The sequence below is a fragment of the Pseudogymnoascus verrucosus genome (assembly GCF_001662655.1).
Source record: "Pseudogymnoascus verrucosus strain UAMH 10579 unplaced genomic scaffold scaffold_72, whole genome shotgun sequence".
Lineage (NCBI taxonomy): Eukaryota > Fungi > Ascomycota > Leotiomycetes > Thelebolales > Thelebolaceae > Pseudogymnoascus > Pseudogymnoascus verrucosus.
In genome coordinates, this window is record NW_017263723.1 from 111,457 (window position 1) to 135,648 (window position 24,192).

Here is a 24,192-nt window from a genome sequence, read left to right on the forward strand (position 1 = left end):
ATCTGTAGTGTAGCCTTGTGAAATAGTGTTTATGTGTCACTTTGTGGTCTACATGCTATGTACTGTGTTGTTATCGTTGCTTCAACAACCTTCCCCCTTTATAATCCAATCTCATTATTATCATTAGTATCCAATCAGTATTTTCCTCGTCGGGCTGCTCGTTAACCCGACTATTATTGTTGTTTTCAGATTATACAAGCTTGATCTTCTCTGTATCAGCTCACGGACTTGTCAACACCTGGGTATTCGTAGGTTCAGCATTCTCACCATGGCACTATTTGTATCGGCCACAGTCACTGGCGAGATATAGGGGTAAGTTTCCGTCTCCTGTAGGTTAAGGCACACATATCTCTCGGTCTGTGCCTTGTGCAGCCGAGGCTCAGCTGCTGGGCGTATCCAAGGTATAGCATTGTTCAGCGTCCCCTCATCCTATCTCTTATCTCAATCGCCACAAGGATGCCGAATAAGACGATGCACAACTGGTCCAAGGCGTAAGCAACTCCTTTGGCCGAATTGGGAATGGACTTACCAGCAGAACCAGCAAACCTATGAGTGTGATTTCGAACCCACCAGCCAGAGCCTTACCTCGAGTGATGGCATTTTGCTGCCTCCACCACCGGAAAGTCCCCAGCATGAGTATCAGCATCGCCCCGCCCTGGCAGATAGCCCCGAGCGGCTTCCCGGTGACGAAGTACCCGATGTGGGGGTCGGGCGATGTGCTCTTCTGGAGAGTGAAAAGCTGAGATATGATAACGCCAAGCATGGATAGAGCCTGGGATGTCCTGAGGTAGCCGAGGAACGTTCGCTCGAGAGCTACAAAAGCAGATTAGCCCAGCTCATCTCCATGTCTCATAAAGTACATGCAAAGACGGAAATGAATCTGAAACAGAAGGATCTGAGAAACCACGAGGAAATATAAACGTATATTGGAATACGGCAAGAATAGGATAGAGATCGAGCAAGGCCACATGGAAGAGCTATCCTATCCGAGACACGTCGCGGCTTGGCCAATAGACAACAATTACCACGAGATGAAGCGCGTATGAAGTGAAGTGCGCATGGCAGGCCCGTATTGAGGCGTCGTCATTCGTTGTGTGCTGGGGTGCACGAGTGCAACGATCAACATTGAGCCTGCGGAAGTTCCATCTCCGCCATCCAATCCAGTACCCTGGAAAATAAAAAAGCAAAAAGCGGCGAGACATCTTAATCCCGGCCGGCGGATAAACACACCCTGGCGTGCGTTGAACACCCAAGAGACAGACCCGAGACGAGACAAATAGAGAGACAGTGAAATAGCGGGGGAGTAGAGGGGGTTTCTGTACCTAGATGATCCCGATTATAGGCCTGGTCGACGACAACACTGATCTGCCTCCCCCAGAACTTCTTCAGCTCGAAAGGCACGCGCGCCAGGCCCTTTGGCGGGCCCAGGGACTGCCGAGAGCGGGCGCGCGAGCTGGCCCGGTGATGAGCAGACGTCGCATCGCTGTACTGTGATCGATAGCGCGCAAGCTCATGCGTTTCCATGGCGTATGAGCGCCTAGGGCTTATATCCTCCTCCTGCCCGCTCGGCCCCGCGGCCGCCATAGTGCCTGTGTATAGAGATATGCTCGGTGGATGTATGGATGGATGGATGCCTGTGCGTACATCGAAGCGGGATAAAAATAGGCGCGCAGCTGATTCCCGTGGGGCGTAAGTTAGGACCGAGGGCGGGGGGGTTATGCGACGTCCTGGGATATGATTTGCTTTGCTGTGGTTGGCGTGGAGAGCAGGATGGGGGTTTTGGATGTCAATTGCGCAATCCGCAACGTGGGTGACCAGGAAGTGGCCGAGAGATCCCCGGTCAAAGCAATCAATGACAGGCGGCCCTCGCGTGCTCTGTCGACATTTGCTTCGCTTTAATAGATGGAAAAATCTCGGTGGATCAAAGAAAAGTAGATTGGGATAATCAGTCACATGGAGACATGGAGGGGGAAAGATGAATTTGTGAGCCGGTGAATGTCGAAAGTGCTACGAGCACCCCTAGCTTCAAAGTTAAGAGCTAGCAAATAGTGATAGGTTGGGGTTGTTGGGGTTGACAGGTACGTACCTTTTTCTCCAGAGTTGGCCGTGGGAGTACTTTACTTTGGAGGTAGAGTCGCATCGGCGCGGGTGAGGGGATGAACTCCAACTTCCTTTATACTACCTAACCTCAACTTAAGTTACAAAAACAAGACAATGCAGATACTTCCCTCCACAATTTAGATTATTTTGGTCCTCGATATTAACAGGAACATCTCGGGGTTGTCCACCTGACGAAAACAGTCTAACAAATCCAACGATCCAACAAAGAGATGGGAATTTGGAACTGATATTGAAGGGAGGAGAATAAGGCAGGAAGCACGAGGCACGAAAACCGAGGATCACGGCAAACCTAAGGAGCTCCATCATTGGAAGAGGTGAATTGCATTATAACATGGAATGAGGAGATCCAGGGCAAGAATGCAGGACAGGAATGGACAGCAGCGCAGCGTTCATGCTGTATACTGCTTTCAATGCTTGCTATTCCCACCTGCAAGCATTCAAAGCAGGAAGCATTCGACCTTTCTTTATAGCTATTTGTGTTTCACGCTCTCAGGGGTCTTCTTCGCCTTCCATCACCTGAGACTCATGAGCCGTGGCCATTCCAGAACTGCTCTGCTGTGACTTCCATTCGCCCTGTGGCGCCATCCACCTCCATACCGACATATGCTGCATTCATCTATAGCGCCGATAGACGGCCTGCTGGACAAAGGAGATCAGCTCCCCAACAGCCAGGACCACGTCTTGTGATTCTCGGGAAGAGTACGGTGACAGGTCCATGGGTACTGCGTTGACACATTGCGCATATGTATGTCCTCGTCACAAAGAGCCTTCGGGTGCCCTACGTCTTTCATACGACGGGATGCCGGAAATGCAGACGCAGGCGCAGGCGCAGGGCAGTGCAGTGCAGCTTCTGTGGTATATCACCGCGAACGCGCAATGCCGTGTGCGGTATAATATCTCGTGTTATAGCTATCTGCTGGAACGAATACTGAAACTTCGGTCCTCGGCCCCATATACCTTACAGCACTGAGTTCTCGTGCCGGATAGTTACAGAGTACTACTCTATTAGCACCTTCGAGCATCTCACACCATGGGCTTCCCTCGTCGCGGAGATTTATAACATGTACCTTATCACTGGCGTGCACGGAGCGGTATCACGGACCGCTAGACCGATTGACCCACCTGGACAAAAGCACAGCAAACCAAGTCGAGGACGTCGAGCGAACGATCCGCTGGGTTTGCGTTGGCAATACATGTCGATCAATGTTGACTTGGACGACTCCATAACATCAATTGTTTCAGGAAGCTCTTTGAAGGAATACTCCAAGATATATGTCGGCGAGCCTAGAGTTCTACCCAATATGACCGTGCTCCGCCGGACTGCTGCCCGTGTACTCTATCATGAAGGACTAGGAATTCAGCCGTGATGGATGAATACGCTCCGCCACGCCACGCCTGTGCTTACTTACCTACAGTATGGGGTTGTTGAAGTTTAATTCTGTGGGTGTGTGTGCGTAGCCCTCATGTGCGCTGCTCGGATGCATCGTGTGCGTTCCACAGTGGCCCTAGCATCGATGCTACCCTCTCCAGCATGAACTCTCACATACAAATCACAGAGTAACATCCAGGGCTCACAGAGTTGACATGGGATGCACAGGGCCTTGGTAACGTGGACTCGGGAGCGATCTCGCCGGATGCTGATCTCTTAGTGAGGTACTGTACGATCGGCACAGACCTCCCACCAAAAACCCCCCATCCTATGCACAATCCTTCCAGGGACCAGAACCCCTCTAACGCACACTTTTTGCACCACCGCCGCGCGCTACACAGAAACTATCCTATGAGAGCGATAGGATATAAGTTTTGGAAGGGCCGGGACATGCATGTCGAGATCAGTCGCTCGGGGAGTGGCCGAGTATGACTATCCAACTCTCGCTCCAAAATCGATAAACCTGTGAGAACGGGTAACTTACTCGCACCTGTGCCCAGTTGCTGTATGCCGCTCTCAACACCCGATATTCAGCCGGTATAACTGGGCCCTACTTCCGCCAATCTCGCGGGTCTTCCGTGTTGTCCCCCATATTTATCGCCCACGATGAGAAATCTCAATCAAGTCCAAAACATCCTAGCTTGCCCCTCCCACCCCAACTTTCTCAAAACTCCCCACATTATTCGAACTTCATCGCTGAGGCGGTCCGCCTGCACCGATTCGGCTGATGCATGGGCTATAGCAAACCAGATTGAGCCAATTGATTGCAGGCAGGCGCCTTTGAATCGAGCCATGGCCTCCTCCTGCCACCCTGCACTTGCTGACCTCTCGCCAGCCTCACCGTCACTTAGCCGGCAGGTTGCACTTTGCATCACAGACCATGTTCAACCGTCAGATGCATGGGTATTGGTGGCCTCTATAGCGGCGGAAGGAAACCACTTAAACTCCGTTTAGAAACATTAGGTTTGAGATATATCAGCACCAGAGGCAGCTGATTAAAGCCTCTTTATACTTCTTAAGATCTGCTATATATGACAATCGGGGACCGCCTTGCCGTTTGTCTACCTTCAACGTCTCTCTGTGTCCATGGTGCCTTACTTCTGAATTCAACATATGCAAAGTCGTTTGTTTGTTAACAACTGCGCCTCCATCCCACGTAAAAATCCGGCTTCGTGGCTGTATTGATCGAAAAACCAGCCTCAGGAATAATGACGGAAATCGTGGATATCCCGGCGCCGGTCGTAGAGGTGACGACTGTAGAGGTGGCGGCCGAGCTGACCTCCGAATCCATTGCTACCACGGCCAGAGGCTCCGAAGTCCACTCGCCGTCGAGTCACAGAACGGCTAGTACGCCGGCATCCGAGTTGTCATCTATTGAGGCTCTGAAGGCATTCAAGACAACAAATCTCGGCGTGTCAAAAGAAAATGCTCGGGCCAAGGCTGCTACGTTATCACTGGTGGAACAGGTGAGTGGCGTTTCCATGAGTTGTTCTCTAAAGAGACTCATCAAAGCTAACCCCCTCAAAGGTCTCGTTATTGAGAGCCGCCGATCACTGGAGGACCGTTGCAATCCCAAACAAAGGCATTGCCAATATCAAGACTAGTGATGGACCAAACGGAGCCCGCGGGGCAGTCTTCAAGGCTGGCACAAGAGTGAGAATGGATTATTATATCTGGTCGAGAAGGATTTGGGCTGACTAATATATAGGCAGCACTGTTCCCCTGTGGTGTTTCTCTGGCAGCGACTTGGGATACAAAGCTACTCTATGAAGTTGGACAGCACCTTGGAGAGGAGACCAAGGCTCGCTCTGCACATGTCCTCCTGGCGCCAACAGTATGCCTGCATCGAGGCCCGCTCGGTGGCCGGAACTTTGAATCATTCTCAGAAGACCCTCTTTTGACGGGGAAACTCGCCGCGTCTTATATTAATGGGCTTCAGCAAAAGGGGATTGCTGCTACCATCAAGCGTATGCATATACTGTCGTCTATGAGGCATCACGTGGAATATATATACTGACTTAGCTGTAGATTTCGTCGCCAACGAGCAAGAGACTGAAAGACTGACGATGGACTCGGAGCTCTCGGAGAGAGCTCTCCGTGAACTTTACCTTCGTCCTTTCGAAATTGCTGTCAGGGAATCTAACCCCTGGGCTGTCATGTCCTCTTATAACCTCATCAACGGTGTCCATGCAGATATGAACACTCACACCCTGAAAGATATCCTCCGCGGAGAATGGAAATATGATGGGTAAGTCATACCCCATCATGATATAATACTCTACTTATGCATTACAGGTTGGTTATGTCAGATTGGACTGGAGTCAACTCTGTAGCAGAATCCATAGAGGCAGGCTGTGATTTGGAGATGCCTTACTCAGATAAATGGCGTGGAGAAAAGGCGGTTCAAGCTGTCAAGGATGGGAAGCTAAGCCAAGACGCCGTAGAGAAGGCTGCTGCCAACGTATTATACCTAATTGACCGTGTCCGAGGCCAAGACACGTCGCCTGAGGAGCCGGAAAGGGAAGAGGACACCCCTGAGACGAGAGAGCTAATCCGCAGGGCCGGTTCCCAGGGATTGACCTTGTTGAAGAATAGGGGCAACCTCCTTCCGCTCGACGCCGAGAAGACAAAGATTGCTGTCATCGGACCCAACGCCAACAGAGCCATTGCTGGCGGTGGTGGTAGCGCCAGTTTGAACCCTTACTATAACACCTTGCCTCTATGGAGCATTCAAAGAGAGTCGAGTAAGGACGTCACATATGCTTTGGGCTGCGATATCTACAAATGGATCCCCTTGGCGACACCGTTCTGCAAGGCCCTTACTGGCGAGGAAGGAGTTACCATTGAGTTCTACACCGGCGACAAGTTTGAGGGAGAGCCGACAGTGGTTCAAACAAGAACGAGCACAGATCTTATGCTGTGGGACTCTGCGCCTACGGAGGTCGGGAATGTCTGGTCTGCCTATGTCAGGGCAAAGCTTACGCCCAAGACTTCTGGAAAGCACAAGTTTAGCTTCTTTAGCGTTGGGCCCGGACGTCTGTACATCGATGGCAAGCTACTTGCGGACGTATGGGACTGGACCGAGCAGGGTGAGACTATGTTCGACGGCTCAGAGGATGTCGTGATTGAGATTGAACTCGAGGCCGGCCGCACATACGAGCTGATGTCGGAACTCACCAACGAGATCCGCCCCTTGTCGAAGCAGATTGCCATCGGCCGCACGCATGGCCCCGGAGGTGTTCGCATCGGATACAAGGAGGAGGACAAGGTGGACCATCTGCAGCAGGCCGTTGATGCCGCCACGGAGGCTGATGTCGCTATTGTGATTGTCGGTTTGGATGCAGAGTGGGAGTCTGAAGGATATGATCGTGCCAACATGGATCTACCCAAGGACGGCAGCCAGGATCGCTTGGTCGAGGCTGTCTTGAAGGCGAACCCGAACACTATCGTTGTGGTTCAGGCTGGCTCGCCGGTCACTATGCCTTGGGCTGACAAGGTCCCGAGTATCCTGCAGGCGTGGTACCAAGGCCAAGAAGCTGGAAATGCTCTGGCCGATGTTCTGTTTGGCCGTGTTAACCCCAGCGGCAAGCTTCCTGTAAGTCAACCCTTTCACTCCGTCTAGTATGGCAACCTAACTCGTGCAGACTACATTCCCCGTCCGTCTGCAAGATAACCCAACCTACCACTCGTGGCCAGGTGAGAACAAGAAGGTTATTTACGGAGAGGGCATCTTCATGGGATACCGCCACTACGAGCGCCTCGCCATCAAGCCCCTCTTCGCTTTCGGCCATGGCCTCTCCTACACCACCTTCACATACGGCGACATCACACTATCCAATACCACCCTGTCTGCCAACGAGAAGATCACCGTCACCATCCCGATCACCAACTCTGGCAAGGTCGACGGCGCGGAAGTGGTACAGGGCTACGTCCACGATGTTAAGTCGCGACTGGTGCGTCCGGAGAAGGAGCTGGCTGTATTCGACAAGGTCTTCCTGAAGGCAGGTGAGACGAAGGATGTCGTTCTCACGCTGGATAAGCTCTCGGTTGGATATTACGATACACGTCTCAAGGCCTGGATTGCTGAGGAGGGCGAGTTCAAGATTCTGGTTGGCTCATCATCCGCGGATATACGGTATGCTTACTTCCTTTTCCTCGTATCTCGATTGGATTGGTTACTAATTTTCCACACAGACAATCGGCTACATTCGACGTGGCTGAATCGTTTACTTGGATCTTCTAAGGGACCTATATTTCACATAGATTTTTTCTTTGAATACCAGCGCCTGGAGACGGCGCAATACCATTATCAGATGTGATGACCTCGTACTTTCCTTATGAACGCCAGACTTACACCTACTAAGAATGCGCATGGAGTTATTCATAAATGCAATATACGAACTACAAACGTGAATTATAGCCATATATCGGTGTGCAACTTATTGAGTGCTTGGCGTATTAATTACTGGCCATTAATGTCATTAATGTCTCCACATTAGGGGTTGTCTATTGAATTACTGCGATATAAATAAAATGCATAATAATCAATTAAACCTAAACGGGTCGACAGCCTTGTCGCGGACCTGTCCAGGCCCCCGAATCGAGAACACCAATATTCTGAACTTTGACACCACTATACTACGTACCCTCGTCCATTTTTCTTTCCTTCGTTCAATTCTCCTTCAACCATTTCCTGGATGTCTGTCTTTACTCTATAATATATCTATTCCTTCACGTAACCCGCTGGCCGAATTGAGCCGCGCAGACTGTACTGTACGTCACTGCCACCATCGTTGTCCTCTTCTCGACTCTCAACCAGCACACATACACCCACGACTACGAGGCTGGGTCCACAGGCATGGCGAGCAGATAGCGCCATGAGCAGCAACTACAACCACCTCCGGACGCGCTCCTCGCGCGACCACTTCATGGAGCCCCCGTCATTTGTATCGCGTGTCGTCAATGTGCTTCCGACTCGTCTCGCTCTCCTGGCACTCAGGACCCTGGACAAACCCCGCAAAGCCATAACACAACTTCCCACCACACTCCGGAATGCAAAGCGGGCCGCGCGGCGGCCGACGCTGCGCAGTTTTGTGAATGTGCCGAATGGGTTTATTGCGGTCTGGTTCCTGTTGTTGCTGTGGGGAGAGCGGTGGGCGTTTCATAGTGCGATTAAGCAGTGCAGATGGGAGAATTGGGAGAGATGGGCGAGTTCATTATTCTCCGCGGTATGGTTCTGGGACGAATGCTAACAGTTAGATAGCCGCAAGCTGCGACCCCTCATCATCTTGTCCTCCTCGCGGATCCTCAACTTGTCGACCCGCACACATATACTGGGCGGCCGTGGCCGCTGTCGACGTTTACGGAGCACCATACGGATAACTACCTGAGACGCTCGTATACGAATTTGCAACTCAAGTTGAAGCCAGATACTATATTCTTCCTCGGCGACCTCTTCGATGGGGGGAGGGAATGGGCGACGATGCGAGGGGACACAGAAGACCCAGAGTGGCAGACAAAACAGCGTGCAAAGGACGAAGCAGCATTAGTAGGATATTGGAAGAAGAACTACGGCGAGAACTTCTGGATGCAAGAATACGAGCGCTTTGGAAAGATCTTCTTCGACCTGTTCAACCTGGGGAACCCAACATCGCAGCCGAGCCGCGGACAGAGGGGCCGCAAGATCATCGCGAGTCTGCCAGGAAACCACGATCTAGGGTTCGGGGCGAAGATCAAGATGCCGGTGCGAGATCGATTTGAGGCGTTCTTCGGGGAGGCGAACCGCGTAGATATTATAGCCAACCACACCTTCGTCAGCATCGACAGCGTGAGCCTGAGCGCAGGGGCGGATAAGAGCGAGGTCGATAATCGGGACGTTTACGCACCGGTGGAGGAGTTCCTGGCTGGCGTGCAGGCACGCAAGCGCCGTGCCACGGCGCGGGAACTCCGGTATATACGAGGCGAACCAGAGGAGCTCCGTCACCCGAGGACGATCCAGGATACGGATGGTCTTGTGTTGAAGGAGAGTGATTTCCTGCCCCTCGATCCAGGAGAGGGGAACAGCAACGACTTCCCTACCATCCTGCTCACCCACGTCCCGCTGTACCGCGAGCCTGGTACACCCTGTGGCCCGCAGCGCGAACACTGGCCCCCTGCCACACCCCCTAAGGGGCAACTCGGCCCCGTCGTCCCTGACCACCGCAACGCGATCTCCGTGTCGCGCGGCTACCAGTACCAGAACGTGCTATCACAAACCGACTCAGCGCGTCTGCTGAAGACGATCGGGAACGTGCAGCACGTCTTCAGTGGCGATGACCACGATTACTGCGAGTTGGTGCACGATGAGATTAACTCGGGCGTGGGAATTATTGGCCGAGCGAGGGAAATCACGGTCAAGAGTATATCGTGGTGTATGGGCGTCCGCCAGCCCGGGTTCCTCATGGCTAGTCTCTGGAACCCAATTGGTCCCGATGGACGCCCCTTGGGCACCAAAGGAGGCGGCCACGGCGCGGTGAACGATGTTCCTGCACCGACGATCGAGACGCACCTCTGTCTGCTCCCGAACCAAATCTCGATCTTCATCCGATACATCTTCCTATCCATCATTACCATCTCCGCACTCCTCGCGCGCGCCGTCCTAACACAGACCATGGGCCTTCCGCCCACCTTACCCCCATCAGTATTTTCCTTCTCTACCCCGTCGAAGGGGGACAGCCCGCTACTTCCAACATCGAAGCGCGCGGCCGAGCTACACAGATCGTCAGACTCCTCCACGAGCAGCACGTCCAGCACACTCAGCGGCCATCTTGCGCCACGGAGTGCAGCAGCAAGGACGCGTAGTGTTAGTCCCGCAGTGGGCTATGGGCTTCCGGCGGCGCAGGCGCAGGGCCGGTATGCGCCGCCTGCCTGGGGAGAGGATGGAGATGAGAAGGAGAAGGGGAAGGGGTTTAGGGAGTTTGGGAGCGAGAGGGTGGTGAAGGAGGGGACGCCGCTGGGGAGGATAGGGAGGGAGTTTGCGGGGAGCTTTTGGAGGGTTTTGTGGGTGGCGGTGTCGTTGTTTGTGTGGTTGACTTGGAGCGGTTAGGGAGTGTATTTTTATATGAGGCTAATGAACATATATTTTTGGATACTTGGTGGCCTCTGTGAGTGTATACTGGCGAGAGTTCCTGGGGATGTGCCTTTGGATACTTGGTGTCTATTTTGGGTGTGTGCCAGTGGAGGTTTATGAGAATGTGCTTTCGAAGTGTGAGTGAGCGTGGAGAATTTACATAACAGTTGCTCAAATCTTAATACTCCAGTTGAGAGATTACAGGAAAGCTATCACCCACCCAGGGCACGTACGTACCTGACAACGGCTGGAGTCGGAGGGGAATCCCTGCTTGGATAAATAGGGAAATGAAGAGGGCATATGCAACGATGAACGGTAGAGGATTTTGTCATCAGGCGGCAGGACAAAATGTCAAAAGTCACAACCTCTAGGACCTTTCGACACGCCACTTTCTAGTCACTACGCCAGCCTTCTCAACGTCACGCCGTCTTCTCGTTGCCCACCCCTGCTTCTCGTCACCACCTGCTCTCTCATCGCTGGCTGCTGTCGTCGCAACAATATTATTGTTATTGCTGACGAAGCCCCTTTATCCTCGATGGCATGGTTCAGGGAAGCATTTGCTACTATATTGTTGTAAGGAGCACAGTGCTCCTTATAATCTTCGATATTCTCGGTATTGGGTTTTCGCGCCTGGGGAATCATCCGCCAAACGATACTAGTGTTATTTATGTTCACACATCAAGAGAAGACGAGGTGAACGAGTCTGTTGCATATAGCCAGATTTGACTGTATTATCACGCCCCTCCCTATGGACTAACTATCCCTTGTCCCCTCCCTATCAGGGGACAAAACACATCATATAATACCGCTGCTACCGTGGCCCATTCGTCCGATTCATATACCCGACCCGATAACAGCGCCGAACATGAATAATACGAGGAAGCTGAGCCAACCCGCCTCCCGGGGGTCCATAACCCCATCCCATCCCAAACACCCTTAAAACTCCCTCCCAAAACACCCGAAAATAAAGAATAATATATGACGATAAATAGACCGTTAGATGATGAGGTATAGCATATTGGCGCCGCGCTGAATAAAAACTGGACAGATAGATGTGTGGTGATAGTCGGAGTGATGGTGATGTGGTGATGACAAACGCCGCGGTAAATGTTGATGATAGAATGGATGGATAGAAGATCTGACATAGCCGTGGGGTATTAAGCGTTAAAAGCAATGAAAGCGTATAAACAACGCGCCGATGATCCCAGTTAGAACGTGAAATTCACATTCCCCAGCGACGCAATTATCTTATCCTCCTCCGTCTCGGCCCCCGAGCTGGTCGCCTGACTGCTCCCCGTAGGCGTCGGCGTGATGCCATGCCCGTTCTCTTGATCATGCGTATGCACACCCGCCAGCATCGTGGTCGAATCTTCAACCTGGCGCCGTCGCGCCTCCGTGCGATCCGCCAGACTCACGCCGCTAGCCTGCCCGACCTCGTTCTCCTGGATGTCCTGGAAGCTCCAGCTGGGTTGGAAGGAAGTGGAGTGCCAAGCGTGGTCGACGCGTTCGTAGAGCTCGTCGATCTGCTCGAGTGAGATCTTGGAGGTCTCGAAGACGAGGAACCAGACGAAGAAGAAGGCTGCGACGCAGAAGGTGCCCCAGACGAAGAAGACTTTGGCGCCGAGATCGGCGTAGCCGGGGCCGTTGTTAACTAGGTAGGGTGTTGCGTAGGCAATGGCCCAGTTGAAGAGCCAGTTGGTGGCAGTGGAGATTGACATGGACTTTGCGCGGACTTTGAGGGGGTAGATCTCTGAGGTAACAACCCAGACGACGGGGCCCCAGGACATGGCGAAGAAGGCGATATATACGCAAACGAAGGCGATCATTACTTTATTCCAGACTTGGCCGTCAGGCTGGGCGCCAAACGCGGTGCCGACTATGGCGACGATAAGCTGAGACGAAGCCATTCCGACAGCACCGACCAGGAGAAGGCGGCGTCGGCCCCAAGCCTCGACGAGGAACATGCCGGGGACGGTACAGGCGACGTTCACGACGTTCGTCACGAGGCCGTACGTGAATGGCGACTCGATCCCGGCATGTTTGAAAAATGTAGTACCGTAGTAGAACACAAAATTGCAGCCACTCAGCTGTTGGAGCATTTGTAGGCCACAGCCGGTCATGAGCCTGAATCCGAGGTGAGGCGCGCCGCGGAATACATCTCGATAGGTGGAGGGCCCAAGAGAGAGTTCATAGGCATGGTTAGCTTCAATCTCTGCTATTTCCTCGATTAAGGCTGGATGAGTAATATCAAGACGCCGGATTCGAGAGAGCGACGCTGCAGCTGCCGCGTGCATCTCCCGTTTGATAAGATATCGAGGGGTCTCAGGGAGAATAATCAGCCCGATAAAGAGGATACCGGCCCACACGAACTGTATGGCAACAGGTATCCGAAAGCAGTTGGCGGAATCTAGATTTGAGGTGAGGTAATTAACGACTGCGGCGATGAAGAGGCCGACTGTAATAGCGAGCTGGTAGCAACAAACCAAGGCTCCACGGATCCATTTTGGTGCCATCTCGGATTGATACAACGGGACAAGCACGGATATCGTTCCGACGCCCATGCCAGCAAAGAATCTAGGAAGTGTTAACTTTGATAAGGGAGGAGAGCTATATCCGGTGCATACCTTCCAGCGGCAAAGATGCGAATCGTGTTTGAGGCCGTCTGCATCGCGACACCAAATGTGAAGACCAGTACTGCCAACATGAGAGATTTCCGACGCCCTATCCTATCTCCAATCGGGGCGGCGAGTAGGGCCCCGAAGAACGTCCCCGCGCTGAGTATCGACACAATTTCGGACGACTGTGTCGGCGTTATAGAAAGATGGCCTTCGTCGTCCCTACTGCCTGTTGAGAAGTGGTCGAGCCACCATCGCATCGCAATGATGCCGCTGATCGTGCTACAAGTCCCAACGTCAGTCCATGTGCCATGTGCCAGTCTCGCGCACAGCTTACCCAGTATCGTATCCAAACAGAATGCCTCCAAACGCGACGAAGGCTCCAATCATGATCGCAGGTGCCGAGGAACCGGCTGCGCTCTCGGGCTTCCGCCATGCTGTCAAGTCGAACACCATTGTCGCGGCGATGCGCCGTCGGAACGGCTGGTCGTGTGTATCGCGCAAAGCGTAGCCAGTGTCAATTTTTCCCCTCCTCCAACCTATTGGCCGTTGCTGGAAGCAGTATCGATCGAAACAAGCGGCGTCGTCGAATTCGAGGGCATCAGATTCGACTTCGCGACGAAGGGTCTCATTGAGCTGAGTGTGGGAAGGCGAAGGGTTCTCTCTTCGCGCAGGGTGCTCGGGGTCGCTGTATTGTAGTCTCTGGTAGAGGGTCCGAAGATGGCGGACCGAGGCTTATAGTTGGGATTCCCAGAGATAATGTCGTAGGTGGGGATTGCCTGAATTGCTTCGAATGGGGCGACGAGAAGGTGGGTTGAAGTGGTTGAAGTACAACTGCGGGTCTATGGGAATACGGTCGAGACGCCTATTTGGCGGGGAAGGAAAGGAGGCGGGTTAGCGGATCGTAGGTGTCAGGAACATGCCAGACAGGGTCCAGATGGCCGTTAATTTAGTGGAATGTGGCGAGCGAACCGGCACACGGCAAAAAATGATAGGGCGTTATATTAGAGAACATCACAGTAGTACTGCAGTTCTACCACAATTACCATAATACCATCATCCCCATACTATTTCATACCATAACAACCCTTGAACTCGTCGTTAAAGACTCTCCTCTACACACCCTGCATCACTCACTAACTCTGTTTACTCTATGCTATGTGCGGTGATTTCATTTCCACCGTTTCACTGTACAGAAACTACTTAACTTATCCCGTGCGTGCCGGACGCCTTTGTGTTGCACATTCCATGGCAGAAAGTCTGAACACTATGGTTGGCTCCCTTGCCTTTCTCCTCACCACTTGGCGTTTCTGGGGTCTCTACCACTCTCCCATCCCCGTCCAAGTCTGACAAGTCTCTCCCAATCCCCAGGCACTCGTGTCACGTCGCGCGGAATGAAGTACTAACAGGTGATAGAGCAGCCTCGATTCACATTCAGGACTGGAGGCTCATCCTGATGATCAGTCACTTCTGACCCATCCTTTCTGCCAAAAACAACGGCCCCTAGTGTCGTGAATGCGGCAAGGAAGAAATGGGGATTTTCTGGGGCTACTGCCAGACCAGCGCGCGGCACAGTAGGGTTGCTTATTCCAAGGATGCAGCGGCACGGAACAGAGGCTGTCACCCCTACCTCCATTCCGGCGCATGTGCTACGCTACACTGAAATGCTCCGCACACACATGCGAATAATATGCCATGAAATGTTGGATCCTCATCTTCCTTGGCCCCTTTCCCATCACAAGCAAGCCTGTTGTGTCCGAGCCAACGTGGAGTATATCTCCTCTCTGCGCACTGTCATCCCCAGCATAACCATATTGCCAATATTGAGCTATCTCTGGAATCTCACCAACCTACGTCCCCAAACAGAGTCCCCTACCCACCAACATCCCCAGACTTGGTCAAGCCAAGCAAGTCATCCAATCCTGCCCATGCGAGCAAAATGATCGACCACCACTTCTTTCCGGCTCCACTTTCCTGCTTTTGGACCCTGATGAGCGACTTGACACACTCCAGTTCCTCAGATCACATGACTGATATCTCAATTCCTTTGTCTCTTCTTGTCTCTCATCCTATCTCTATGCTGGAGCAGCAAGGGATAATGGGTTATTATGCGCCGCTTATTATTATTGCAAAGCCGCGCTCGCAGGATATCTTTCTATGGTTTCCACAACGGTCACTTCGTGATCTCAAAAGCATATGGCCAAAGCCTGAGGCAAATGAGAATAGCTATTTTTATTCCGCATGGACAATCTCTCAGGTTCAATTGTTCGCTTCTTGCTCTGCCTGCCGGTTGCAAAGAGATTTCCTCTCTTTGTCCTTGGATATGTCTTTATTGTTCAACTGCCGCATGCGGCTACGCGTAGGAGATCTCATATTTTACTTGATGGCAGTCATGGCCATGCGTTACATTCGTTCTGCCATCTTCGTTTTGTTCATACATTTACAAAACTCGAATTTCAAACTTATTCTCCCTGACGACGGCCCTCGCCATGGCTTCTTACCAAGATATAAATAATTATATGGTCAACTCGCGTAACCAGAATGCAGTAAATCATGTACTTGCGTATATGGAACGTACGGCCCTTGAAAACGTCGACGCCTCAATTTTTGACAGATTGGCAAACCTTCCATGTGGACCCCCCTTTAGAGAGTCTGTTCTCGATCGAGCCTTGGGCTTCTTGCGTGTCCAGTATGATGAAGAGAGCGATTCCCCGTGGGCTGTCGCACTAAACCCCTGGGAATGCCGACTGCTAAATTATACAACTGGATCATCGTTTACCAAAGTCTTCTGCACCAAGCTCTACATCCCGTTCGATGGGTGTTATGACAATACTCGAAATGTTGGGCGACTAGACAACTTCCTTACCACCTTCAGCGGCCTCGCAGCTCGAGTGGCAAGCGGTCGGGCGGACAGGGGGGCGATTAACCCGTGGCATATCAAGGAACTGGTATTTTATCAGGATCCTCTATTCTCCAGTGCGGATGTTGGATCAGTTCGTGACCTTTCACGAGCTAAATCTATCCGGCACTTCCTGAAACGCCTCGACGAGGATCAGAAGGGGGGATTGTTGCCGACGGTGACTCCAAAAAGGGTCAAGGCCTATGCGAAGATTTGCACCGAAGGTCACCTGGAAGAAATGGATCTGCTCTTTAGATATGATCCCAACAAAGTCTGTTTGATGTGGCTCAGAATTATCGAATTGTTCAGATTTGTGCCAAACCTCGAGGTGTTCAAGTAGGTTAATAGCAAGTCGACAATGGTTTCCCGCATGCTGACAAGCTCACAGGTGGCAATCTAATGCCCGAATCGTGGAACCCTTCCTTAATGCCATTTCCCACTATTGCAAGAAGCTTAAGGTCCTGGACCTTGAACTCCACAATGGGTTTGATGACAACTCGTATATGCTTAATGCATGGAATAGGTTCTATACGAGCAAGACTACCGGCAGATTGTACCAATCACACCAGATATTAGAGGAGGAGCCGACGAAACACATATGTGAATATATCGCGAGAGATCCAAAGGATAGGGCGCCAGAAGAACTCCCTACGCAGTGTCACATCAATCTCAAACTTATTATCAAGATGGAGCGTGATGTACAATCTATCATTGAGACGGTCGGGAAATTTACCCGGCATGTCCAATCGTTGTACATCGACCGTTCCAAATCCCATGTGTTTCTGGACGACAACAGAAAGAGAGAGCATGGACGGCCGTATGAGAAATCCTGGTTCCACCTACCAGTCAGTTATCCATCATCCCCAGTTCATATCCACTTCTAACATGATGAGAATCTCAGTTTGGCGTTACAAGCCTGACCCTTATAGCCACTGACGCAACCATACACAACTGCGTCATGGGAGCCATAATACCAGCTTCGATTGAGAGTCTTGAAATCAAAGATTGCCAGTCCCTCGATGGCGTCTACCTCCCAATCCTTACCGGTCTAAACCGGCTTCGGAAATTTAAAATCTCCTTCCCGCCGCTCGACGAGGCCAAGGAGCGCGCCTACCGGTACTGGCGGCACTACGTGTTCCAGAAGCAGGTAGCTCTCGATTTCCTCCGCTGCGACACAATCGAGCTGGATGAACTGGACATCCGCGGCGATTTTGGGGAGCCCACATTGAACCCCGTTGAGTTCTCGGGCCTGTCAACTGACCTCTTCTTCGCTGTCGAGGCTCAGGCCGAATCTCTTGTGCGGCTTCGGGTCGTCAATAACAATATTGACTTCACGCTGGCGGAGATTGGGAGTATTTTAGTCCAGGCGAAGAACCTCACGCAACTGGGCCTCACCTGCCGCGCATTCGCATACCAAGACCGGCTTGGGCACTGGATCGAGCAGGGTCTAGGAGTGAGTTCTCCCACCACATTCTTCTCGTGACTATCTACTAACCACTTTATAGACCCAGAACAACTTCGAAGGCCTCCTCGCCCTCTTCGGACAGAACCGGAACTTTTTTTCCTTCACCATCTTGCGTACCCACTACAACATCCTCGACGAAGCCGTCTACGACCGCGACGGCGCCGACCGACTCATCACCCCCACACGCAGCCACCTCGACTACGAGGCCATCGTCAAGAAGATGTCCGAGCAAGGGCTGCCGGTCGAGCACTTCGCCATCTTCGCCGAGGGAAGGGAGAACGCGTATGGCATCTTTCAGACCGAGTGGGACGAGGACGTGTATACGCATCAGCTGAGGGATGTTTTGCTTCATGGGCAGGGGGTTGTGGAGGGGACGCTTGAGATGTATGACGAGTTTGAGGAGGTTAATGAGAAGTGGATTGAGAAGAGTGATGTGGATATGCCGAGGCCGGTGGAGGGGCCGCCGGATCGTAGTCAGATTTGAATGGGAGGAGCTTTGATTTGGGGGTGTTTGGTGGTTGTTATAGGGGTATTTATATGGAATCTGCTATGTATGCTATGTTAGATAACTTATTGATCTTTTCTAGTATTAGACACTGTATTGGCGTATAGAATTCCTGTGAACGCAACCCCCGTAGTGATAGAACCTGCATCTCATAGGGTAGCAATATTTTACCGTATCTCATGGGCTGTAATATTTCTACAGCGGCTTTCCCAGTTAATGCCGGTCTAAGCGTTAATTAAGCTTCCTGGCCATCCCAGAGTCTCAGGTAGCGCCTTTCAACCAGCCAGTCACTATAATATTGAATCGGGGTGAGGAGTCATATTCTCTTTGTTGCAGGCATGAATCCTTCGTACTTCTACCCGTCAAGATCACCATCATAAGATATTCAGCATACATCAAGCTTTGAAGTAGCGGAATGTTAAAAGAGAGATCAAGAGCTTTTATTTTGTTTGTAGATGCTGTAAATACTCGAAGTGAGACTATCTGTATAGTACATACCCACATATGTATGTACCTAAGTACCACGATCTGCGGGTGACGGACCGACGCCGACTCGACACGTGATTGGTTGACCCCTCAAAGTACCGGCGCTACCTGAACACAAGACGCCCTATCCTGATTGGCTGCATGCATGTCACCACATTCCGGGCGCTTACAGCTCTCCCCAAACCGCCAGAACTGTGAATACCCGTGCCAGCACACTTCGATCCTCGCCCTCCATTGGCCCTCTCCTCTTGCACCCTTCGTGAAAGATGGAAGCGCCTTCTCTGCGGCCTATAAGCCAGGCCAGTCGCCCCCATCTTCCTCTTTCTTCCATGTGTGCGCAATCGTTCATCATTCTTGTCGTCGATATCAACCATCGAGCTGCTGCCGTACATTCCCACAGCGGCGTCTGATGAGTCTTCATCAGCGAGGGGCATACTAAGGTCGCAAAAAGAATCACAACACTGCGTCCGTAGGCGCGACAGCCTGGATTCGCCGGTCGCTATCCTGATTCTCTTTCACGCTCGCTCTCGCTATAATGTTCATCTCGAAGAAATGGAGGTACTTTTGGGTTATGATAGGGCTCATGGTGGCTGAGTTGGCAGGGACAGTTGCTACCCTCACACTATTCGGTATCGCGAGTCCAGACGCCTATCGTACCCAGCTATGGAAGCTCGGCGGCGAGCTGGGCTTCAATTCGAGTCCGGAACAGATCTTGTACGCATACGCAAACTATCGGCCGATACCACCGACACCGCTGGTTTGGTCTGGTTTGTGAGTGTGGACTGCCTGCTGCATGTGAACCCAAATGCTGACTGCCTTCCCAGCATCACCAACTACAACATTGTCGTATCTGTTTTGTCGATGTTCATTTTGCTTGTCAAGGTCGTCCTATTTATCATGCACATGTGGGTCCCGATTGTCAGCGTAATAATCGACGCCATTGTCATTGCCCTCTGGAGCTTCAGCGCATATGGCCAGGCTGGTCCTGACCATTCCGACCCAGCGCACCCGAGCTCGGTTGCGTGGTATATCGCCAAAAGCTGCAGTGTCGCTGAGGCATCCGGAAACAAGCACAACTGCGAGATGGCAAAGGGAGCATTTGCGTCTACCATCTTCATGATGTATGTATTCCCCGCCTAGCCTGACGTTTTCCACAACTGACAATTCTTCAGTGGTATTTTCACATTTAACCTCGGACTGGGCATTTGGTCTTTGTTCCCAACAGAGGAGATGAAGGAGGCGAGGAAGGCTAAGAAGGCGAGGAAGGAGGAAGAGCAATCATCGCCGTATTCCGAGGATGCGGGAGAGAAGCTGTGGGAGTTAAGGAACATCCAACAACCTACACCGGCCTTTTCGCCTTATACCCCGCGGACGTTGGCGTTCAACACATTAGACCGCCAATTGCCGCTGCGGGAGAAGGAACAGTACGCGTAGATACTGTGAAACCCAGGATGACGATGACGATGGGTTGAAAGGGCCATTCCCGGGCCCTGAGTAACTATTACCTTTTTGTGGCTACTTACGTTATGAAGTGGCGGAAAGCGAGAAGAGTGGTGATCAAGGGACTTTACTTAATTCAAAACCTACTACGAATACACAAAGTGATAATAATAGGCTCCAGACCATACCAGCAGGGACAATGATGATGCGAGCAGCGTGTGATTCTGAAAGATCTTACGATTAGGGATATCCGCATTCCACGTATCCATCCCGCATTCCCATTTCCTTGTTTGCCAACTCCCTGTCCCCCATCACACCCGTCCCCCGTCCCCCCAAGTCCTCCAACAAACAAAAACAAATCTCTTGTTCCCATGCCCACCCCCCGTACTACCGCCCTCAAAAACTGTCCGTCGCCCTGCGCTTTGTCCGACTCCCAAAATCAAATCTCCCCGGAAAACTTGGAAAAGTATCTCACCCCTTACATATCTCCCCCAGCCCACCACCACTACGAAGAGAAACGGAAAGAAGGAAAAGGCATCATGAACTTCTTCACACTCTTCTACGCTCCTGCTGCTTTGGCTTCCACTGCAAATCGCTGTAGACATTGTAACGAGGTTCACAGTGCGCCGCAGACGCAGGGAGAGCAGCCGTTTTGGCAGAGTTACGAAGACATCTTCGATACGGAGACGTTTGCAGTTCCTGTGGTTCGAGGCTTTCGATACGTTCAGCAACCACTCCAACAACCAGTCTACCACACCCATCACCCAGTCCAACAACCCCTCCACCACCAACCCCCCCTCAACCATCAACCTCCCCCCCAGCAGCCCCCCCAACAACCCATCCACCCAACAATGCCCTCCTTCTCCTCACACCCCCACACAGCCCTCTACACCCTCCTCACCCTCCCCCCCACCGCCCCCGCCTCCTCAATAAAAACCTCCTACCACCGCCTCGCTCTCCTCACCCACCCGGACAAAAACCCCGACCCTAAGGCCGCGGAACGTTTCAAGGCGCTTAGTGCAGCGTATGCGATCCTTTCAGACCCATACAGGAGGGCGATTTATGATTTGTATGGAGAGGTGGCGGCGGGGAGGGGGGAGGTTGTTGATGATGGGGAGAAGGAAGAAGAAGAGGAGGAGGAGGAGGATGCTGCGGCTTCTGAGGCTGATGATGTTGGTGATGCTGGGGAGAAAGACGGGGATGGGGATTTGCCCAGTGGTGAAGGGGGAAGGACTACCGTCGACAACCCCCATCATACCCCATCCCAGGCTCGCGCACTCTTCGAAGAGCCAGAGCAGAAGTCATACGAGGAGCGCTTTTTCGAAGCTCTACGAGCGGTCCGTCAGCGCGAGGCACAGGAGGAAGCAAGACGTGTTGCGGGACGGAGGTTATACGATCGCTTCTGGCGAGGCGTGCGAGGCCGCGGTGTGTGGAATTGGCCGACAAGACCCGTGGAACCGATGGATGATATATGGAGGGCGACGGATCCGATGAGTGGGTGGAGGCCAGCGGGTGCCGTGGGGGGGCCGATGGAGGGGTATCGTGGGGGGTTGTGGGGGTATGGTGCTGGGATTGTGGGGGGCGATGAGGGGCTGAGGGAGAGGTTTCGACGATCGCGTACGGGGGCGGAGGGGAGTCCGTATTGGGGGTGGGAAAGGGGGGAGGGTGGTGGGAGGGTTAGGAGTTGGAGTGAGGGGAGAGGTGGGGGGGTTGAGCGGGTTGTGAGGGGGGGGTATGGAGGGTGGTATGGGAGGTATTGAGTGGGCGGGGTGTTTTGAAAAAATGTATGATCTTGGGGTTTGGGAGATGGGGAATAGATAAAAGACCGGCGGAGGTGGGTTTGCTAGAATAGGGGACTTTTTTTTTGGCGCGAGCGTGGGGCAATTTGGTTATTATTTAGAAGAGCACGTGTATCATGAAACTAGGATATCAGTCGGAATTTTTAATACATAGAAAATGTCCTCTGACGTCTCAAATATGAAGAAGTATATCCCACATGCCTGACCCAAAACCCAACCCGAACCCCCATAACGCCGCCCAGCTCCATTTATGGAGCCAGTCCCATCCCATCTTATGCCCTTCATACACTCGGCTTCCCAATTATATCACACCTCACCTCACCCTATCCCCTCCCTACGAGTAAAACTGACTCTTCTGGAACCCCTCAATCCCCTCACCCCCAGCCATACCACTCATCCCATTCCCCACACTACTCATCGTGCTCGTCCTCGACTCCGCTCCCTTCCCTGCCACCACAGCTCCCGCACCCGCCTTCCTCGCCTCCCCAAGGTACACACCCGGCAAGTACCCCACGCGCCCATCACGCGCACGACACCTCCACCACTCACTCGGCTGACCCAACGGATCACTCTTACTCAGCACAGCGACCAAATCGCCCTTCGAAACCGCCAAATCCACACCCTGCACCGCCGCGCCCGACTCAGGCTTAAAGTCATACAGCACACGGCAGTAATCCAACTGCGCGGGATCAAGCTGCGGAACCGGCAGCGGCTGGCCGTCGGGTCCGAATTGGACGCCTTGGGCTTGGAGGCGAGCGCGCTCGGCGGCCTCGTTGGAGGCGGCGAGGGAGCGGATCAGTTTCCCCATTAGGTAGGGGAGGCCGAAGGCGGCGAGGAGGAAGACGAGGAAGGGCTTCTTGGAGAGCTTGGGGGGTTGGGAGGGGTGGCCGTCGGGGAGGGAGCGGCCTTCGAAGGAGGCGAATGCCGCGGGGGTGAGGGCTGTGGCGTCGGCGGGCGGGGGACGGCCGGTTACTTTGGCGATGAGGGTGCGGAACCAGCGGAGGATGGTGAAGATCCCGAGGATGGAGCCGAGGGTGTTGCGGAGGTTGCCGAATTGTTCGGCGACGGAGACCATGGCTGGGGGTGGTTAGAATGCGGGTTGTGGATGGAGGGTGAGGGGGGACTTACCAAAGAAGGAGGAGTGAGTTGCCATGTAGGTGCTCTCGAGCATCTGTGCGAAGCCGCCAAAGGCACCGACTATGCTCTCGATGATCTGGAATGTAGCCTGTGTGCTCTGGCTGAAGCTGTGAGTGAGGCTATTCGGGTCGTTGGGGTCCATTCCCATCCCTCCCATGCCACCCATACCGTAGCCGCCCATTCCTCCCATCCCGCCGTAGCCGCCCATTCCACCCATTCCGTATCCGCCCATACCACCACCGTACATTGAGGAGCCGTAGCCTCCCATGCCGCCCATTCCGCCCATACGGGAGTAGGGTGAGGAGTAAGATGACATGCCGCCCATGCCACCCATTCCGCCCATGGTGCTGCCGTATGGCGAGGCGCCGAGGCGGTTCTGTCCGTATGGAGAGTATGCCGATGCGTTCTGGTTAACCGTCGATGCGAGCGTCGACGGCCTTTGTGGGATTGCCGGTGCGGATGTGGTTAGTGCTGTTGATGTTGCCACTGCCGGTAATGACGGTGCAGACGACTGTGGCATCACTGAATGACAGTGTTAGCGGAGTCTCTTCAGGTGGCATAGCAGCCAAAGATTAAAGTGTCGGTCTTAAAACTTACCAGAAGTGGCCGCTCCAGCGCCCGCTCGCTCCCACGGCTTCGGTGGGCTTGCGCTTGCCATTGCCTCGCTTTCGTTTGATGCCGCGGCTTACGCCTTGATCGCGCTTATAGCTGCTTTGCGTGTATACCCGTTAGATCTACGGCTCAGTGTCGTCGAGCAGTAATCTATGGTGTATATCGCGATGTCGTGATGTGGCAAGCCGGATGATTCAAATAATATTCTGCTGACGTTCGGTGATGGCCGTGTTTTGCGGGGAAGATGCCTAGTGTACCAAGTATTCAGATGCGCCGGTCTTCGGTCTCCTTCGTTTACTTGCAAGACGCTCGCTGTGTGAGTATCTGTCGCTTCAACGTCGCTGTCGTAATCGCCGCTGCTGCTGGAGTAGTTAATACAAGAGAAATGAAGTTCGGAGGCGTGGATGAAGACGAGATCACCGGCGTAATGATGAAAAGATCCAAGTTCCTCGGGATTCGCCCGCGGTAGAACGTGTTTGGGGTCTTAGTCATCTCCCATGTGGTTAGCCTGGCAAACAGGCCGAGGTCTGTTTGCAATTGTGGGGGATCCCCAACCAAAAGTTGGAGATCCACGTG

The 24,192-nt window shown here is 52.8% G+C and overlaps 8 protein-coding genes across 8 annotated transcripts; 5 read left to right on the plus strand and 3 right to left on the minus strand.

Moving 5' to 3' along the window:
- Positions 1 to 14: 14 nt before the first annotated feature.
- Positions 15 to 2,011, minus strand: VE01_09898 (uncharacterized protein). The gene is made up of 3 exons (XM_018279305.2): positions 1,323 to 2,011; positions 530 to 813; positions 15 to 479 (listed from the first exon to the last, which is right to left on the minus strand). Exons 1-3 carry the CDS (start codon positions 1,582 to 1,584, stop codon positions 414 to 416), a joined length of 612 nt encoding a protein of 203 aa, XP_018125648.1. The 5' UTR covers positions 1,585 to 2,011; the 3' UTR covers positions 15 to 413.
- Positions 2,012 to 3,540: 1,529 nt separating this feature from the next.
- VE01_09899 (uncharacterized protein) lies at positions 3,541 to 8,072 on the plus strand. Its single transcript, XM_018279306.2, has 7 exons — positions 3,541 to 5,016; positions 5,078 to 5,203; positions 5,259 to 5,517; positions 5,579 to 5,798; positions 5,846 to 7,145; positions 7,195 to 7,685; positions 7,745 to 8,072. Exons 1-7 carry the CDS (start codon positions 4,759 to 4,761, stop codon positions 7,791 to 7,793), a joined length of 2,703 nt encoding a protein of 900 aa, XP_018125675.1. The 5' UTR covers positions 3,541 to 4,758; the 3' UTR covers positions 7,794 to 8,072.
- Positions 8,073 to 8,149: 77 nt separating this feature from the next.
- VE01_09900 (uncharacterized protein) lies at positions 8,150 to 11,771 on the plus strand. Its single transcript, XM_059464106.1, has 2 exons — positions 8,150 to 8,757; positions 8,814 to 11,771. Exons 1-2 carry the CDS (start codon positions 8,428 to 8,430, stop codon positions 10,632 to 10,634), a joined length of 2,151 nt encoding a protein of 716 aa, XP_059319269.1. The 5' UTR covers positions 8,150 to 8,427; the 3' UTR covers positions 10,635 to 11,771.
- Positions 10,509 to 14,102, minus strand: RCO3 (glucose transporter). The gene is made up of 3 exons (XM_018279308.2): positions 13,611 to 14,102; positions 13,283 to 13,555; positions 10,509 to 13,232 (listed from the first exon to the last, which is right to left on the minus strand). The coding sequence occupies exons 1-3, from the start codon at positions 13,727 to 13,729 to the stop codon at positions 11,867 to 11,869; spliced, it is 1,758 nt and encodes a 585-aa protein (XP_018125658.1). The 5' UTR covers positions 13,730 to 14,102; the 3' UTR covers positions 10,509 to 11,866.
- Positions 14,103 to 14,328: 226 nt separating this feature from the next.
- On the plus strand, positions 14,329 to 18,186 carry VE01_09902 (uncharacterized protein). The gene is made up of 4 exons (XM_018279309.2): positions 14,329 to 16,508; positions 16,561 to 17,017; positions 17,074 to 17,625; positions 17,678 to 18,186. The coding sequence occupies exons 1-4, from the start codon at positions 15,763 to 15,765 to the stop codon at positions 18,119 to 18,121; spliced, it is 2,199 nt and encodes a 732-aa protein (XP_018125665.1). The 5' UTR covers positions 14,329 to 15,762; the 3' UTR covers positions 18,122 to 18,186.
- Positions 18,187 to 18,849: 663 nt separating this feature from the next.
- VE01_09903 (uncharacterized protein) lies at positions 18,850 to 20,249 on the plus strand. Its single transcript, XM_018279310.2, has 3 exons — positions 18,850 to 19,399; positions 19,453 to 19,749; positions 19,801 to 20,249. The coding sequence occupies exons 1-3, from the start codon at positions 19,164 to 19,166 to the stop codon at positions 20,060 to 20,062; spliced, it is 795 nt and encodes a 264-aa protein (XP_018125657.1). The 5' UTR covers positions 18,850 to 19,163; the 3' UTR covers positions 20,063 to 20,249.
- A 168-nt stretch (positions 20,250 to 20,417) lies between these two features.
- On the plus strand, positions 20,418 to 21,828 carry VE01_09904 (uncharacterized protein; the record flags this gene model as incomplete). Its single annotated transcript, XM_018279311.2, has 1 exon — positions 20,418 to 21,828. The coding sequence occupies exon 1, from the start codon at positions 20,440 to 20,442 to the stop codon at positions 21,826 to 21,828; it is 1,389 nt and encodes a 462-aa protein (XP_018125656.2). The 5' UTR covers positions 20,418 to 20,439.
- A 153-nt stretch (positions 21,829 to 21,981) lies between these two features.
- On the minus strand, positions 21,982 to 24,102 carry PEX13 (Peroxisomal membrane protein PAS20). The gene is made up of 3 exons (XM_018279312.2): positions 23,602 to 24,102; positions 22,996 to 23,526; positions 21,982 to 22,944 (listed from the first exon to the last, which is right to left on the minus strand). Exons 1-3 carry the CDS (start codon positions 23,660 to 23,662, stop codon positions 22,202 to 22,204), a joined length of 1,335 nt encoding a protein of 444 aa, XP_018125664.1. The 5' UTR covers positions 23,663 to 24,102; the 3' UTR covers positions 21,982 to 22,201.
- Positions 24,103 to 24,192: the final 90 nt, after the last annotated feature.